Below are 17,558 nucleotides of genomic sequence, written 5' to 3'. Positions count from 1 at the left end.
AGGCTAACACGGAGGGGACAGTTCCCACTGTCACCAGGCTTACTGTCTCTATCACAGGGTCTAAGGGAACTCTGCAATGACAAGAGCTATATATCTTTCACTTTTCAAGAGCTCTGAAATACTTTTTTGCAGTGCAGTAGCACTTTGAAGCCCAGAGAGGATTCAGGCTTCATTATCCCAAGCACGTTAAAACAAATCACCAGGTAAATTCCCATGAATTCATTTAATTGTGTTGATTTTATTATATCAGTGCAACCCAAGCAAAACAGATGTACTGTGCTGGAATAAAGTGACATCTGTACCAGTGCAATTTTATACTTGCACAGTTTTCCATGATATAATAAGGGATTAAAAGGTGGCTTATCTACAGTATAATAGTAATTGTTTTTACAGAGACCTTTTTTATACTCTGGCAGAGCCAAAGTGATTATATAATTGATGAAGATACTGAGAGTGCAGTAACTGGCATAGATTTTATGAGCTCAACAATGGTTCAACTATTGACTAAATGGCAAGTCTTCATATGGATTTACACAGCAATAGCCTGGTCTTGAATAACCTCATATGTACATACTTTCCCTAGGAATAATAATAATCTCCCTGGAGAAGAATAATCAGAAATAGCCACTGTTCCCTTTCACATCCTCTTTAGTATGAATAAACTTTTAACTGAGAAGTCATGCATGCCAGAACATTTATACCATAAGATACAGAAAATATCTTTAATTTCCATGAAGCTATCAGCATAATATTGTATTCAATATTATAATCATGAGCGTTTCCCTAGTACAATGCTAAAAAATGTCCATGTTAAGAGAGGAGTATAAGACCATATCCTAACTAGAGAGTGAATCCCTGATGTACTGAGTGAGAGGCAAATATACTGCCCACCCCTTCTATCTTAAAGACGTGTTTACTTTTGAACATTAGCTGAATTAAAAGAGGGTGTAAATAACTATTCTGGAATAACACCACTTCTAAACAAAACCAAACTTAAAACCTAAGGGAATTTAAAATGAAGATTAAAGTTATTCCCTTTCCTTCCCTGAAACATTTTTTTAAGATGTGTAATAATTGATTTCATCAGTTCACACAGTTTCGTCAGTCACACAAACTATCTAGGTAACACGCCATACAAATATTTAGCAGAAGACAAATAAGTTTTGTGGGTTCATATGGGGATCACCGGATGTCAGAACATCTGGCTATGGAAGTCCCAGCTTTGTTAGTTTGTAGCAAAGCCCTAGGAACATTACTACATCTCTGAAATACTCTCTTGATTAAGCATTTGACTATTTTACACACCTCTTCCATGTGTTTTCCTGCATTACTGGTAAAAGATAGTTTTCTGAAAACAGAAAAGGCTTAAATAGTCCATTTCAGAAATAAAATGCAATTCCACAAATGGAGAAAAGTCAGTATTTTTCAGAGAAGAAAGAAATGCAGTTCTCAGAGGAACATGGGTATTTTCTCACCCAGACTTGTCAGTAACGCAGTACATTTTGTGCTTTCCAGGGTAGTGTCCTATTACTGGACTAAGTTCAGGATTTGCTTGGAGTTGCTTAGTGTGGCTTTCTTCATAATCTCTTATGAATTGAACAACACTGCATGGAGCAATTATCCCCTCCCAGCCCTTCAATGCCACCTGGTCCTATGACAAAACCACCAGTCTTTTAATTGTGGTGTCAACATTGGAGGCTCAGTGCTTCCACTGGTGTTTACATTTGTTCCTATTTGTGGATAGGACAAGGTATGAGAAAAATGACATTTTTTTCCTCTCCAAAGTTATTCAAATATAAGACTCACCATTGCAAGAGCCATGACACCATGGGCCATCTACATCATCTCTTGAATGCCCTACTGAATCACCTTTAAGCTCCCAAAACAAGGATTAGTTGGGATTTCAGTGGGAAACAAGCCCAGTGCTGCTGGGAAAACATTATGATCTTTAAGCAGAGTGGTTTGGGTGATGTCCATGCAGCAGAAGGCTGGAATGCTACAATTGGAAAGATTACTCGGCTGTTAGGGATAACATTTGTGGTTGGCAGTTGTGATTCTCCCTGCTGATTAGAAATGGTTCTCTCCAAGAATAGTTCCTGAGGGATTACAATATATCCCAGTGTTTTGTAACCATCAATGGAAGTTTTGTTTTGTTTCTTATAATCTATGTGGGAAAAGTATTCTGTGACAGAGGAAAGGTCAGGAGAAAGAGGTTATTTCAAAATAATTGCTTTCTGAAAGTGGAGAAAGAATATGTTTATTTATACAGTAGAGACAGTGCAATATGTAAAAAGGGCACAAGGAGACAGGTTTCTCCACTGTTTCCTGTCTAAAGATTTCTACGCAGGGTGAGATTCAAGGAGGGGTGAGAGTCATCTCACGTAATTCTAGAATTATAAAGGGTCAATGTCCAGCTCTGAATTCTTTGTGCAAAGCTCTCTTCATAGTCAATGGAAAGAAGTGGTCCCCAAAAGTGAGAAAACCATCTGCCTGAATTACCATCTGTCTGAATTACCATCTGTAGGTGCTTATTTCCTCCTGTTGGGTTTGGGTCTGGGTAGCAAGTCCCTGCAGATGTCTAACTTAATAAATCCCATTCCAACTGTCTGCTTCAGCCTTGGGCCATCCCCAGATGTGCAGTCCCTACATTGTATCTGTAATTGACACTAGGCCCTAAGAGCAGCATAAAAATAGAAGAACGAATGAACAAAAATGGGAAAGGCAAAGAAAGGGAAAGGCAATGGAATCCGAGTGAAGAAAACAGAAGGCAGGGAAAATGGGAATACTGGTAGCAGGATGTAAATGTGGAAGGCAATTAGAATAAATGACCAGCCACAAGGTAGGAAATACTATACAGGTTTCAAATTGCTGGTGTACAGGATTGCTAAAGAGAGAGGTCAGGAAACCAGGCAGTAGTAAAAAAACAAAAAAACAAAAAACCCCAAACTTCTACATAAATGTAAATGTTCCAACTAATTGGACATTTCATTGGACTTTCGTTGGTTCCCTAAGGAGATAACGTCAAGCACTTGACCTACTTTTTCCTTCCCTTCGTTATATCCCACTATTTCTAGCTGAAATCCTTTTTGACAACTTTGGCTTCAGAACCAGAAAGTTTCTCCATTGCCCACTTACTAAATTTTCAAAGAGCTCTGCACCTTCAGTTATGCTTTTCCAAACACTTGGGTAAAGCTTCCCTCAGGCACATTTTGTTCTCCTTGAAATCCTGTTGTTCCTTGACAAAGGCTGTGCAGCAAAAATTGCTTTGATCACTGTGAGGCTGACCAACACCATCTCATTGTCTGCTTGTGCTCTGCCATCCACCTGTGTCTGACTGCTGCCTTTTGTTACGTACTTCGGACATGTGCTCTGTTCTGGTTGTACAGCATCTTGCAAAATGGCATCCTCATCTGTGACCGGGGACCCTGTACACTACCGTAACACAGGTAACAAATAACAGTATTTTGTTTTATGTTGCTACGTTGCATGTGAACCAGGTTATACTTGTACGCTTTTCAGCGCAAAAACGGAGCACTGCACATGGATACCAGATAACACCATTATCTTCTGATTTTTTATCAGCGCCTATTGCGTTCTCCACACGCCTCGGGCTAAACGACTGCCCTGCGTAGCCTTCTAAACAGACCCTCATGAAGCATTCAGTTTGTCTCCTTTTCTTCCTTAAAGAAGAAATTCTCTGGAAAGGAGAATGAGGCAAGCCAGATGTTACCACAAACGTTACTCTGTGCTAACAGAAAAGCGGTTTCAGCGGGAAAGCGGTGCAGAGCAGCACAAATCCCGGGCCAGGCTGTCTGGCCCGGGCCTTCCCCTCGCCTCCCACCGACGGGGAGAGCCTCGCGGCCGGTCCCCGCAGGGAGGCCCGGCTGCCCGCAGCGCCCTGAGCCCGGCCCGCCCCGCCCGGGGCTCCCTGCCGCCGGGCCCAGCCCTGCCCGCGGCCTCCGCCGCCTGGCGCCGCGGCGGGGCGGCCGGTGGGGTCGGGCCTAGGCCGCGCCGGGGCCGCCGCCAACCCTCCGCGCCACGGGAGGCGCCGGCGGCGCTGCGCGGGGCCATGTGCGGCCGCGCGGCCTGCGCGGGGCGCCCGCGGCACAATGGCGGCGGCGGCGGCGGCGCCGGGGCCGCCCCTCCGCGCGGGCGGGCGAAGTCCACCCCCCGCCGCCCCCAGCAGCCCCCGCGGCGCCCGGCCGCGCCGCCGCCCGGCTCGCAGCGCCCGCGCCGCCGGCCGTTGCGAACCTGCCGCCGCGCGCGGCCCGCCGGGCGCCGCGGCCTGCGGGCGGCCGCTGGTTGGCGGCGGGGGGACACGTGAGGGGGGAGGGGGCAGCGGCGGCGGCAGCGGCAGGAGTTTCCCCGACAGCTGGAGGTTGCGGCGGCGGCTCCTCCTCCCCGGGTCCCCGTGCGGGAGCAGAGCCCCCCGCGCCGCTCCGCGCTGACACACACACAAAGGGCCGCGCCGGGCCGCGTCTGGAGCCGGCATGGGAGACAAGAAGAGCCCGACCAGGTAGGGGCAGCGGCGGCGCCGCCTTGCCGCGGCCCGGTGCGGGAGCGATGGCGGCCGGCGGGGCGCCCCCGGGGGAGGAGGCGGCGGCGGCGGGGCGGCGTGACGGCGGCGGGTCGCCCCGCGCTGTGTGCGTGTGTCTCCGCAGGCCGAAGCGGCAGCCGAAGCCCTCCTCGGACGAGGGCTACTGGGACTGCAGCGTCTGCACCTTCCGCAACAGCGCCGAGGCCTTCAAGTGCATGATGTGCGACGTGAGGAAGGGCACTTCCACACGGTGAGTCCCCGCCGCGCCGGGCGGGGAGCCGTCGCCCGGGCTCCCCGGGCAGCCAGGGAGACCGCCGGAGGCAGCAGCTGGGTCACGTTTACCGGGGAGCTCCGGGCCAGGGGGTCGCGGCGAGTCTCGCCGCGACCCCCTGGCCCGGAGCTCCCCGGTAAACGTGACCCCGGGCAGGCCCAGCTCCCCCGCTGTGGGATTTACTGGCTGGGAAGAGGGTGTGTAACCTCCTTCTCCCTGGGTTGCACCGCCCTGCAGCCGCCAGGAAAAGGACCAAAAAAAAAAGAGGGGGAGAAAAAAAAAAATAATCGTCTGTACGGCCCAAACACCGCAAAGCCGTGCCCCTCGCGAGGGGAGAGTGATCCCCTGGGGCACGGCCGGTTGGTTAAAACACTCCTGAATTAATACCTTTTTTTTTTCCCCCCATCCTTCTAAGGAGTTTAACTTCATCCCCCTAAAACGTCATTCCCCCCCACACTTGTCTCCATCCAGAGAGCTGTTGCCTTCCCCCCCCCCCCATGCAGATTTAGTGGCTCTTGAGGTGGGTAGTGACTCTTGGCTGTTTAGAAGGGAATTGCGGATGGGCTGAATTGTGCCATGTGGAAGTGGCACCCTGAAAAATCAGTGGCTTCCCACAAGGGCCTTTTTTTTCCCCTGTAGCACCCATCGGAAAGCTTGCAGTGAATTAACTGGTTCCCGCATGTATCCGTATTGTTCGATATTGCAGCCTAAATGTGTGCGCCCGGGGAATGGAGGATTTTATAAAACCAACAGGAGTGCACTTGTAGTCTTTGTGTGCTGACAGAATATTATTGAAGAATCCTTTGTTGTGGTTATCATACCTATTGGCTAATCCTGTCAGCAAGAGAAGTTTAAGTGGCAATAAAAGTTGCAATTCTATCAAAAGCAGCAATTACATTCTAGATATCATTCAAAGCAGTATGGAATATGAATTACAGCAAATGTTCTATGTTTGAAATCAAATGTGCAAGGTTAAGTCAAATTATTTTGCAAGTAAGATTCTGCTTCATTTCTAACGCCTGTTTCCTAGACTTCTGGAAAGCTGAATGAATGTCCGAAGTCTCCTGATAACTTAGTCTTGAATACTAGTTGTTGTTGTTGTTTTTTTTTTTTAATAAGGAAATCGGTGAGATAAATGTGCTAAGAGGAATTGTATCTGTCGCACGTAACATAGTTTACAGTTGGGAATGGTTTTGTATTTATGGCACAGATAGATGCGTATGGATTGATAATATTCAACAGAATAATCCTGCTGAAAGTGAATGCAAAATCTTTAAAACAGCACAAATGCAGGTAACAGCCTTTTTTAAACTCTATTCAGTTTTATTGGCAGAGTCAGTTTAAAATACTGTTTTGTCCCACTGGAAACTCAGTGGGATAAAAGCACTAAAACTTAAAAAAAAGTGTGGAAGAAATAATCGGATAAACCAGTATTATTATGGCCTTTTCTTTTCCTCTTGAATATTTTGGGAGCACAATATGGAGCTTAATTTTTTGATGTCCCCTTCCTCCCCCACGGTGTTCTGATACACAGAGTTTTAGTTGGTGCATTGATTTTTATTTCTCTACTCAAACTCCACAACAAATGTGTAGGTGACTAGGTTTATGGATTTTTCTTTCCCGTAAGGTTTAAATGGGTCACAGTTTCATGTGTGTGCAAAGTCCAGGATTTACACATGGCATGAGATAAATACAGGTTGCAGTTTTAGACCAGGCAATTTTAGGCCCCAAATCTGAAATTAGATTTGAGCTAGTAAGTAGAGCTTTGCGTCTCTGGAGGGAATCATTAGGGTGCCAAAGAGACACAAAAGGCCATTTGGGTGGATTTTTTTTTTTTTTTTTTTTTTTTTTTTTTAAAGGAGCTGGAGTCCAAGAAACCAAACTGGGGCCCTGTTAAAACATTTGCTTGTATTGCCTGTGCAGTGGAGTGTTTTTCATCAATGTTATTCTGAACAACAGTGCTGTGGAGTTTAGATGACCCTGGGAATGACATTTTTCTGGCCTACCATTTTGAAATTTAATGTTTATATAGATTAAGCTGATGCCTCCACAGAGTTTTTAGTGTGCATTAGTTCTTATTTCAAGATGTCTACTGCATTTTTTTTACTCCTGAGATGAGAACTTTGTCTAGAAGATACTGCAAAACACTTTTTTCTTTTTCAGTTCAGAGAATCCTGTTTCTTTGTGATGGACTTAATGTCTGCTTCTGAATGTTAAAATTCACCAAATGTGAACATGTGGAAAAGCAGGCAATTGTAGTGAAGATGAATGTATTTGAAAGCCACTGGAAGTTAGCTGGGAATTGATTGTCGTAGTTTTCATACTAATCTTGTACAATTAACTTTGTAGGAAATTTTTTCACATTGGTGTGTGGTTTCACTGTTGAATAATTTCTTCTCTGAAAGAATGATCTTTTATGCCAAAGGCTAGACATGGGTTATGGTCTTGAAAAACTGGTGGAATTTTTAACATTAGTAAAAATGATTCTTATGACTTTTTGATTGTATTTTAATATACTTTTAAACTGAAACAGATTGTTTCATGGAGTTCAATTAACTTTGACTGTGGCAGTATCACCTTGCATGGTTAACCCGGGCTGTGCTTGGATGGAAGACCTCCAAGAGAAACCCTGGATGCTGCAGGAAGTGGTATAATTGATTCCTGAGGTGGCAGGCTTCTCTCTGGGTTTAATACTAAATCGTTGCCCCAGCACGATGCTGGAGTTGGATGTGCTATGAGTCAGATGTAAAACTATGGTCCTATCTGCCAGTTAAATCCCTTTGCCTGCCTTTTACTGTGGAACTGTTGCCAGACTTTAATTTGGCGACGTCATCAAGGTTCTAAATTCTCCCTGTAGATATGTCTTTCTTATTTACTTGCTAACCTAAGTTTTTCTATGTTGTTGCTTGGGTACTGATAAATTACTATGTTCCTCTTGATAGGAGACTGTACTGAATATAGTAATTTTCTATATGTGACCTTTAAAACATTTTGAAATCTCTTTAGATGAAAGATGTTGTATAAATGTAAGGAACCCAGGGCTGCAATAATCATTCCTTACTTGGACAAATCTCCTGCTGAAATTCATTAGAAGTATGAGTAAGGAATGCTGAAGAGAACCCTAACATACTGTGGTATAGAGGGAACTGGTAACAAACTCTATATTTAGGTTGCCTAATAGTTTCCATGATAAAGAATTTGTACAGTCTCTTTGAGAAGGTCTATTGTTTGCAAAAGCCATTGAAGTTTGGCAAGAGGAAGAGTCCTTAGGCTAAATAAGTGGTTTGATTTCCTTGCCCCATGAAATTGTTTAAGTTTTGCTGAGACACAAACACTTGAAAATCATCATTTCCCCTCTGTCACTTGCATTGTACAGAAAAATGAAGTAATAGAGCACTCTCAAAGCCCACACTAGCACCACTGTAAAAGCAACAGTGGCAATGATACTATGCTGAAAACCGTGGAAGTGCATTATTTAGCTCCTGAGGATATTATAGTGGGGTTGCTGTGTCTGGACTGGCTCTCACAACTATTGCTTTCCCAAAAGAGAATTGCCTCAGTGGGCATACTACCATTTCTTTCTTTCTTTCCTTCCACTCACTATCTGGCACTGTCTGAATCAGGAGTATGTGAATACTTGTATGTGAATACAGGTTGAATTTCAAGAATTGGGCTGGATCCCTGAACAGACCTTATTGCAGCAAGTAATTGCTTCCTCTTTTCTTTCCTCCAGTATGGTGTTTGGGTTTTTTTCTTGTCAGCTCATGTAATTCAGGCATATTACAAAGCCGAGGTTCAGTGTTCCAGCCTTGCTGAAAGGACATACTGGGAATAAGTATGGAAGAGGACTAGCATTAGATCTGAAGGGATGTATATTTCCTGTTCTCTCCTGTCTTCTAGGAAACTGCATTACCTCTCCATCCCTTCTCTCCTCCTTCTTCCCCCAAATCATATTAACGCTTTATTATATAGATAGTGGTGTAGTGTCTGGATTTAAAAATATCTGTTGCTTTCGCTTCTTAATTTGGTTCTTATACTTGTGTACTGCGTTCTGGTCTGTAGTTACCTGATCCCGTTCTTTTTCTCTATGTTATGACAAACTGTCCATTCAATGTAAAGGATGAACACCCAGGGGAGTATAGTGAGAGTTACAGGTGGAACTGCAAATCTGGCTTTTTTAACTTTGAAATGCTTGGTGTGATACTCTGTTGCCTTCTTTTAACGTTAAGAAAAAGCAGTCTTGGTGGGGGGAAAACAGTATGTGATTGATTTCTCTCTTTGGACGTGACAGCATTCTGTGATTTTCAAATTAGCAAAATGGGCAGAATTCCAGAGTATATTTTTGTGAATAGTATTCTCTAAGTTAATAACTGGAGAAGGACTATTGTACAAAGGTGTAACGACTTTATCCTTCTTATGCTTTCATTTTATTTTATTTTATTTTATTTTAGAACTACTTTTATTGCTGAGTTTAGATTCAGTAAAAGCTCTGAACCTACAGGACTAGCACACACTATGCAAACTCAAAGCATTTTTCTTCCTTTCGATGAGGGGAAAGAGGGAGGCAGGGAGAATAACGAGATAAGAAAACAGGCACAAGTTGGCTTCTGTGGGGATATATTTTGTAAGATGTATTCCTCTTTCTGATAAACATGTTGGGCCAGCTGCTATATGTAACTTCATTTACATAAAATAGCCCATGAAATTTGTAGCCAGGCTGGAGCAGGCTATCACAAGTTAGGATCAATTTCTGTGGGACTGGGATGGATACCTCTAACACTTTGTACTGCTAAAGTGTGTATGTGTCTGTGTCTGTGTATATATATGCACACACGTATTTATTTATATATATATGTGTGTGTGTGTGTGTGTATTTATATGTTTATAAAAACCCAGCTGAATGAGGGCATGTCCTGTGCTCTATGGATCTCCATTATTGTGTTGTTCCTTTTCTCTTGGCTTGAGGTATGAAAAGCCAACTTTAAATCGTAACCAGAGAGAAGAGACAGTCAGAGAAATAAGGAACTTGGAAGCCATCTTTGTATGTTTGCTTGATATTTGATGTGTGCTCCTTGACTGTACCTGAGAATGCGGCCATTCTGTATATGCATGTATTTTAGAAATGTTTCTGACAATCTCAGAAATACAAGATACAGGTCTCTACTTGAAGCTGTCATGAGTTTATTTTATGCTTTGATAAGCATAAATAAAATGCTTAATTTTTATCTTGGATATCAAGGTCATTTTTCTTCAGAAAACATGTGCAATTTGTTTAGTCATGTACCATCTGGATGTTTATAAGCACAAATCAGTTACATTTAACCAAATCTGGTATTTGTATTTCTGTTGAAATGCAGTAGTGTTCAGGACAGAGAGTTGGTACTTATCTTGTGTATCTGGTCTAACATGCCTGTTTTACAACAGCTCATTAAGGACTCTCCCTTCTGCCTTCCAGTATGCAGCCTGCGTGTGTGTGCGCATGCGTGCGCGTGTGTGTCGGGGGTAGGTTGTGAAGGAGAAAAAGAGGAAGAACCAGCTGTCGTGCTGATTTTACAAGTATAAGCCTAAATCAAGCTTAACGTACTGAAGAGCTGTTCATTATATGTGGTAGTTTGGAAAAGGAAATGTTTGCAGGAATGAAGTGTGTGGAAAAAATTATATGTAGTACATACTTTACCAAGCTCTGTATTACAAGTCTTATATTGTTAGTTGAAGTATTAAATTATTATGAGGAAGAACATTATTGAATAGTTCCCTTTTAGTCTGTGTATAATCATCAGATAATCTGGGCATTCTGGACTTCAAGTCTTTTTCAGATGTTTTTTAAAAGTATTTTTTTGCATCATAGTAGGGATTATTTTCCCTGAAAAATGCAGTGAGATTTTGGGATTTTGCACAGGGGAATGTGAATGGAGTTTTATTTTGTTTTTCCTATATGGAATAAAATAATAATAAAATGGTTTTATTTTATTGATAGGCATAGCTTGTATGGAGAATAAAGAATGTAACGGGTAGTCAAAAGAAGATGGAGTTTATATTTTTGGAAGACTACATAATTTGCCCTTTTTTTTTTTTTTTAGATTAATTCTGTTCTTAGATCTGTGTACTTTTGAACCTGACAGATATTTTAATCCATTACTTTAAACAGCTCATGAAAAATGTGCTTTTGTTAATCATGAGCTTGGTATTTTTAATTTAACTTTTTTCTATGACTCTTTCTTTTCATTATCGCTTGTGTATTGAAATGGAAAACAAAAACAAAAAAATCTCCCCAAAACAGAGCAAACCATATTTCATTAGATTTTAGGCTATGACACGGTGGGGGCTGTTTATGTTATCCAACCTAGGTCTAAATGTAGGTTAGTTGTTTCTTTTTGTATCATGTTCAAAGTGGTAGTCATATCAGCAGTCAACTTCAGCCTGCAATTTAGGTAACTGCTATTGTGACTTGGCCTTCTGTATGCATATGTCTTACGTAATTAAAGAAACATACACAAAACGGAAAACAAATCATCCCTTTCCATACAGCTTTGTCTCTTCCCCTCCTATGATAACTAGTGCTGTCAGAGATCTCATTACGGAGCTGGCAGATATCCCCTCTGGAAGGCTGTTTTTGTAAATGGGCACTGCAGGGTCAGAGGTAGGTTCTGCTGGTTAAGAATGACTTGTTCAGATGAACTGTGCTTATCCAAAGGCAAAAAATATATATTTGTATTTGTTTTCCATAGTTACTAAAGTAAGAAAAGCTTTGAACATATTTGGTTTGTTATAGGAAGGGTTCTAAGAAGGCTAATGTGTGCCTTAAAGATCCCTTGGCTTGTCTGTGTTGCCTTAGAGCACGGGATGGAAAAGGTCTTCCAGAGACTTCAGTTCCCTGTATTGAAGGGCAATCAGTAAATCTGGGCGATCTCTGAGTTTTGTCCTAAGAAGCCTCCAGTGAAGGAGACTGTAACCTTTTTAGATACCTTTTTTATTTCTGGTGCTTTTTTATCCTTGATATTTTTCTAGATATCCAGCCTTTCTGTTCAGTAAGTTAAGATGATTTGTACATGCCCTGTTCCCAGTGAAGTTCCCAATATACTTGTAGTTCTGTGGTTATTGGAATGTAGTTTCCATGTTCACTCATTGTCTTCTCTCTCTTTCTAAATCTCTTTCCTAGACACAGAAAATCGCACCAGCTTTTCTTACAGGTCACAGGTTTCTTCAGTGTCTATTGTGTTTCTTTATTCTTGACTCTTCCATCTGTACACCTCTTTCTTACTGTGGTACCTCCAAACTGTAGATAGACCTTCAGCTTAGTCACTTGTAGTGTAAGGCATAGTGGGATTACTCCTTTTCAAATTCTTGATAAATAATGTTGCCTGTTGTTGCTGCCTTGAGCGAAGATTTTCCTTTTGTGCAACAGTATTGTGATGTTGGCTTCTTCATGCTGTGATCTACTTGATCCAATGCAGTCTCATATCCATTTGTGTCGCGCTTTTACTTGGGTATTTTCTGTTTTTATGCAGTTGTCTGGCCTAACTGTAGTGCTTTGCGCTGTCTTGCTTGGATTTTATCATTCTGATTTTTTTTTTTTTTTTTTTTTTTTTTTTTTTTGAGTCATCCTAAGCCAGGACTATCTTGAGATAATTCTCATTACCTTTCAGCTTGGTGCTGTTTGGTTGTTTTGTACTTTAATCTTTTGTCCAAACTGCAAATAAGTACATTAAATAGTATACCTTGTAAAACCTCACTGTAAATGCTACAACTGATGGTTGAGAACTACTATTAAAAAGTAGAACAACTAATTGTGCACTTCGTTTTGGGCAACTTCATCCCTGTTGTATATCTAGCTTGAGTGAGAGAATGCATTTCTGACTGTGTCACAAGTTGAGACTCGAGACATTTACTGCTGCTCTTCTAATCACTGAGGCAATTACTCTGTTACAGAGAAACTAGACATGCTAAGCCAGTTGGCTTTACCCTTTACATTGCTTCTAATTATTACAAAATTGTTCTGGGATCTTTCTGAGGTTTGAAGCTAGGCTGAATGACCTGCAATTTCCTGGATTTTTATTTACCCATGTTGCGATTCCCCCCCACACCCCCCATAGTACTTGATGACTTCTCCCTTTTCCTGTAGTTCTCTAAACAATTTGTTTTCTAGAGTGAATTTCATTAGATGCTACTGACTGCCACATGTAGCATTCAGTAGCCTGTTCTGTTTCCTATTGCAAATTGTATTCATATTCCCTTGTTTAATTTGGCTATATGAAATTAAACTTTTGTGTGGAGAATGAAGTAAAGAAGCCTTCATGCCATCTGGTATTTGCTTGCTTTCTATATTTGATAATGGACATACTTTTCCTTTCTATTTCCATGTTTATATACTTTCCTTTCAGACGTTAATGGTGAGTGTTTCAGTATGTTTAGCTTTTTTTTGTTAGTGGAAATAGCATCTTTGCTTTTAGTTCCACTAGTGGTATTCTCACTTACTGTATCTTTTCTCAGTAAAATAATTAGCTGCCTTGGTCTGAAAGATAAATACCTACATTGAGATTACATACAATAAATAGAAGTCTTGCTGATAAGAAGGAAGCTCTTTGTAGTATCACCTGATCATCTGAATGACCAGAAGTTACATCTGCCCTGTAACTTTTTATAACAATTTATTCTTTACTGTTGTGACTGCCCCCTATTCCTGTTTATACTTTGATACAAGTATCTGTGCTTTTCCTCTTGAAAGTCAGGTTAGGGCAGCATGCTCTGCAGAAAAATTTCCCTGATATATGATAAAATAATGTCTTCTCTTCTTGGCTGATACAGTTGGCTACAAAATATTTTTGAAGTAGGCTACTGGGACAAAACATTAAGTGTACATTTTGTGTGCTTTCATGCAGTAACTTTCAGCTTACACTGGATGAGTAGTTTAAGTAGGACAGAGAGATCCTGAGAATTGTCTGCTTTCTCTGAAGTGCATTCCACGGGTGTGTGGTACGTTGATGTAGAGCAGGCTTGAACTTGGAGAGTTCAGCTGCAGACTGTTGTTGGTAGGCTGTCGGCTGGCAAACTTTCCATCAGAAATCAGGTTGAAGACTACAAGATATGACCTTGAAGTCTGCTACAAGTTTTTTCTTGCTTTCTTAGGAGACTGGTGGGGAGAGGAGGGGACATGAATAACTGAAAGCTTTCCTATTCTGACTTGCTGAAAGTCTTGGCCTCATCTCTAAACTTTTCTGTAAAGTTTGAATGCACTATATCTGAACTGCATAGTTCAAATGATAGTGCTTATCAGAAAAAAAAAAGTGAATTAATGGGGATTTTAAATTTTATTTTAAAAAGTAGAACTAACTCTAAAAGCTGAAAAAAGTTGGTTTGATACATTCAGTGAAAGTTGTCTTACAAATATCATCACATTGTACGCTCAGTGTCATGAGCTGGAAGTTCTGTATTTGGCTGAAAAAGAAAGGAAAAATAAAAGGTGAGGAGTGATGATTTTGTGGCATCTTCTTCTGTGAATATGCTGCTTCCTTAGGAGCATTATGGAGGCTTGGTTTAGGGGTAGTATATAGTCTCTCCTCCTCCTTAAAATGGACATCTCTGTGGTGCTGGCTCTGAATGGAGGAAGTTCCTAGGATGCCACAGCCTTCTGGGAGGATCAAACACACCCATAGTGCAGAGCAAATAAGATAGATCAGAAACGAGTTCTTTCCTGTTTGGTCACAAAACTACCTGTGCCATATATTTACCCTGTTTTGTGCAACAATAGCTGTGCTTCTGCATTGGTATGAACCTCATTTTTCACGTGTGTTTTTTCGCATAGGTGCAAGAAGCATCACAGTTTCTACAGGAAGGGGACAGAGGAGCAGCCTGGAGGATCCAATCCTTTGTGGGATTGGAAGTTGGGAGAGGTCACTTCCCCATGAATCCCAAGGATCTAGGGGTCTAAAAGACTGTACCCACTGCCTTCTCTGCAGACTCCCAAATACTGCCTCCTCAGGGGATGTTATTAAGGAAACTGAGCTTCTTGAGCCCTGCTCATGTGTAGCACATTGTCATCTAGGAAACAGGAATTGGTTGATGTGTATGTGTTTCTCAAACAGAACATTTTCAATATAAATGTCACCTATGCTGAGCATCAATGAACCACACGGTTTGTGGCACATGGGGAAGAATTTTTAATAACAACATGTGAGAAGTTGAAGTCTTAAAAATGATTGTTGAAAAAGTAACATTTGATAGCTGCTTTAAAAACTATTCATGAAGATGAATTTGGGCTTTCTAAAGGTCCCGATACAGATATTTCTGTTTAGGGCAGACCTTTGTACGCTGTACCAGTCGTCTGCAGGAGACTTGCTGGCCTCATCTGTTAAATGCCATCTGGAAAATAGGGCATTCCCTTAAAGGGAATGATTAAATAGGGACGCTGCCTCAAGGGGTAGTTTTCTGCACATTTATACAGTGACTGATAAAACCATATGGGTTCTGTAAGTCTATTCTAATTGAATCAGCTTTTATTGAAAGACAGAATTGCTAGAAATGCGCTGAATGGATGAATTCCAAGTAAATGGTTCACACAGTAAAACAGCTAGGAATATTAAAACACTGGAAATCAGAGCTGGCTGAAAGTTAGCATTAAAATATACAGTATATGTGTAGAAATTGCATTGTTACTCTGTGATACACATATGGGTCTATATTATATTTTCCCATACAGACCACTAATTCCAGTGTGTGAATTGTCAGGATTACTCTGTTGTATAATTTGCAGAGACAGTGCAATGTACTGTTAACACTCCAGAATATAACAGAAGTGATGGTAATGAGAAAAAATAATTTTGGGTAGCACAGTCGATTATTGCATGTTGAAGATGCATTTAATCATGAACTGCCTCAATGTAGAAATAAAGACTAGTTTCTCACAAGGTGGCTTTGTGTGGTGATTAGCATGAGCATATTCATGTGATACTGCAAGAAAAATGTAGTTTAATGTGATAGTTTTTATGCTATGGATTGCTTAATAGAGTACTGATGACTGGGGGAGGATGAGCTGATCTGTGTCATAATCCAAAGACTGCTTCTTCTGCTAGTGATGTAATTTAATTGCTAGCAACTACTGTATTTGCTCTATAAGAAACAGTAATAGGAAATATTTTTAGATTCTCATAATGTGACTTTAACTGCAGAGTAGCATCATTACATGTACTTCTAGCTTCTGCTCTGTAGACCACAGGCTGCAAGATCTAATTGGCCACAATATGTGCAGTACTACTTAGTGTATACACAACACTTCTTATGCTTTTCCTTTTGTTCTAAATAATATTACCAATGTGCTTATGCAGAAATCAATCATAAATTTCTGTGGAATCAGGAGGTAAGTTATGAACCTGTTCTGGTGGTAAGGGGACAAATGTTTGTGCTGGCTTTTCAGTGAAGTTGAGCAAGCAGTTTCCTTAGGTTTGGAGTATTATTTACTCGGTATTTCAGGGGTACTTAGAGGTTCTTGCTACATGAGGTGCTGTACAAACAGTTTACAGGGTAAACGTGATAGTCCATTAAAAGATAACTATGATTTAAAAATAAATTTTGCTTGTGTATCAAATCTAGAAAAATTTAAATGTTTAGTTAGTTTAAAAAAAAAATTGCCGGATGTAAGAAAATGAAGTCTCAAACTTTGTAGCTACTAACTTGCAAGTATGTGGAGGGACATATTAAAAGTTGAGAGGGGTGTGTGTGTGTGTATGTAGAATTGTGTGACATTTCTCTCTAGTTATTTTGATATGATTGTTTTGTGTGTTGTCCACTGCTACTGAAATCTGAAAAATATTTCAGGACATTGCTTAAAGTGTTTACTGTCAAACTGGTATTTGAAAAATTCATTGTTGTCTTGAGGCACCTCTGTTGAGAGGTCATTAAAGATAAGGAGTCTTTTTTCTTTGCTTCTGTACTGCCAGATTGCATGTACTGGCACCTTAATGATAGAGATTTGTGCATAAACTAGAATAAGTGGTCTAAAATGTAGGATTTTAATTTTGCCTTCTGACTTGAATTTTAATAAGATTCTGCCATTCAGTATGTGTCAGTTCAGTTTAATGACTGTTGATTGCCTGGTTTATTACATGAGGACAGTTGTGTAATGACTTAATGCAGGTATTTGTGTTTCAGGTCTATCGATTTCTTTCTGTATTATAAAGAACTTGAGTAACGATTTCTTGAATTTTAGGAAATTCTTTACCTATGTATTTGTAAGCTGTGATGATAAGATCAGGATGCTAAATTTAATTTATATCCATTTATTTTATTTAAAGCTGCAGACACCATTGTAATGTCTGTATAAATATAGGCCTTGCTGTTGTGATATTTTTCATAGATCCTGGTCTTTAAAAAAAAAATTGTTTGAGGTTAAGCTCTTTGCAGGCAGAGGTCTGTCCAAACAGGGAAGATTGGAGCAGTTATGTATATTTAAAACTTTATTCTCCTGTTTAGGTGAAGTTGCTTGCATTTGTTAGTATTAAGGTCCAGTAAAGTGGGAAGCAAATGAGACAGGAAGGGGCATAGATGCAAAAGTCACTATCCTCATTGTAACTTCTTTTGCAGAAAGACTTCTGACAAAGAGAGAAGACGTGCTTGAGGAAGTGAAAAAGTTAATTACTTGACACTTGTAAAGTACCTGGTCATCATTATATAGGAGTAAGAGGGTGTAGAATTGTATTAAAAAGAATGGAAGAAAGGGCCGGAGGAAAAGGTATTTAATTCTTAGTATCTTCTACT

The 17,558-nt window shown here is 40.9% G+C and overlaps 1 protein-coding gene across 1 annotated transcript in view; it reads left to right on the top strand.

Annotated features, from left to right (window-relative positions):
* Positions 1 to 4,167: 4,167 nt before the first annotated feature.
* Positions 4,168 to 17,558, top strand: part of YAF2 (YY1 associated factor 2) — a 31,096-nt gene continuing 17,705 nt past the window's right edge. The window contains exons 1-2 of the mRNA XM_026117691.2: positions 4,168 to 4,516; positions 4,662 to 4,787. Of these exons, the coding sequence (XP_025973476.1) occupies positions 4,491 to 4,516; positions 4,662 to 4,787 (152 nt within the window). The 5' untranslated portion in view covers positions 4,168 to 4,490. The remainder of the gene's footprint in view (positions 4,517 to 4,661; positions 4,788 to 17,558) is intronic.

This window comes from Dromaius novaehollandiae, chromosome 1 (assembly GCF_036370855.1).
Source record: "Dromaius novaehollandiae isolate bDroNov1 chromosome 1, bDroNov1.hap1, whole genome shotgun sequence".
Lineage (NCBI taxonomy): Eukaryota > Metazoa > Chordata > Aves > Casuariiformes > Dromaiidae > Dromaius > Dromaius novaehollandiae.
This window is presented reverse-complemented; position numbering and strand designations above follow the sequence as displayed.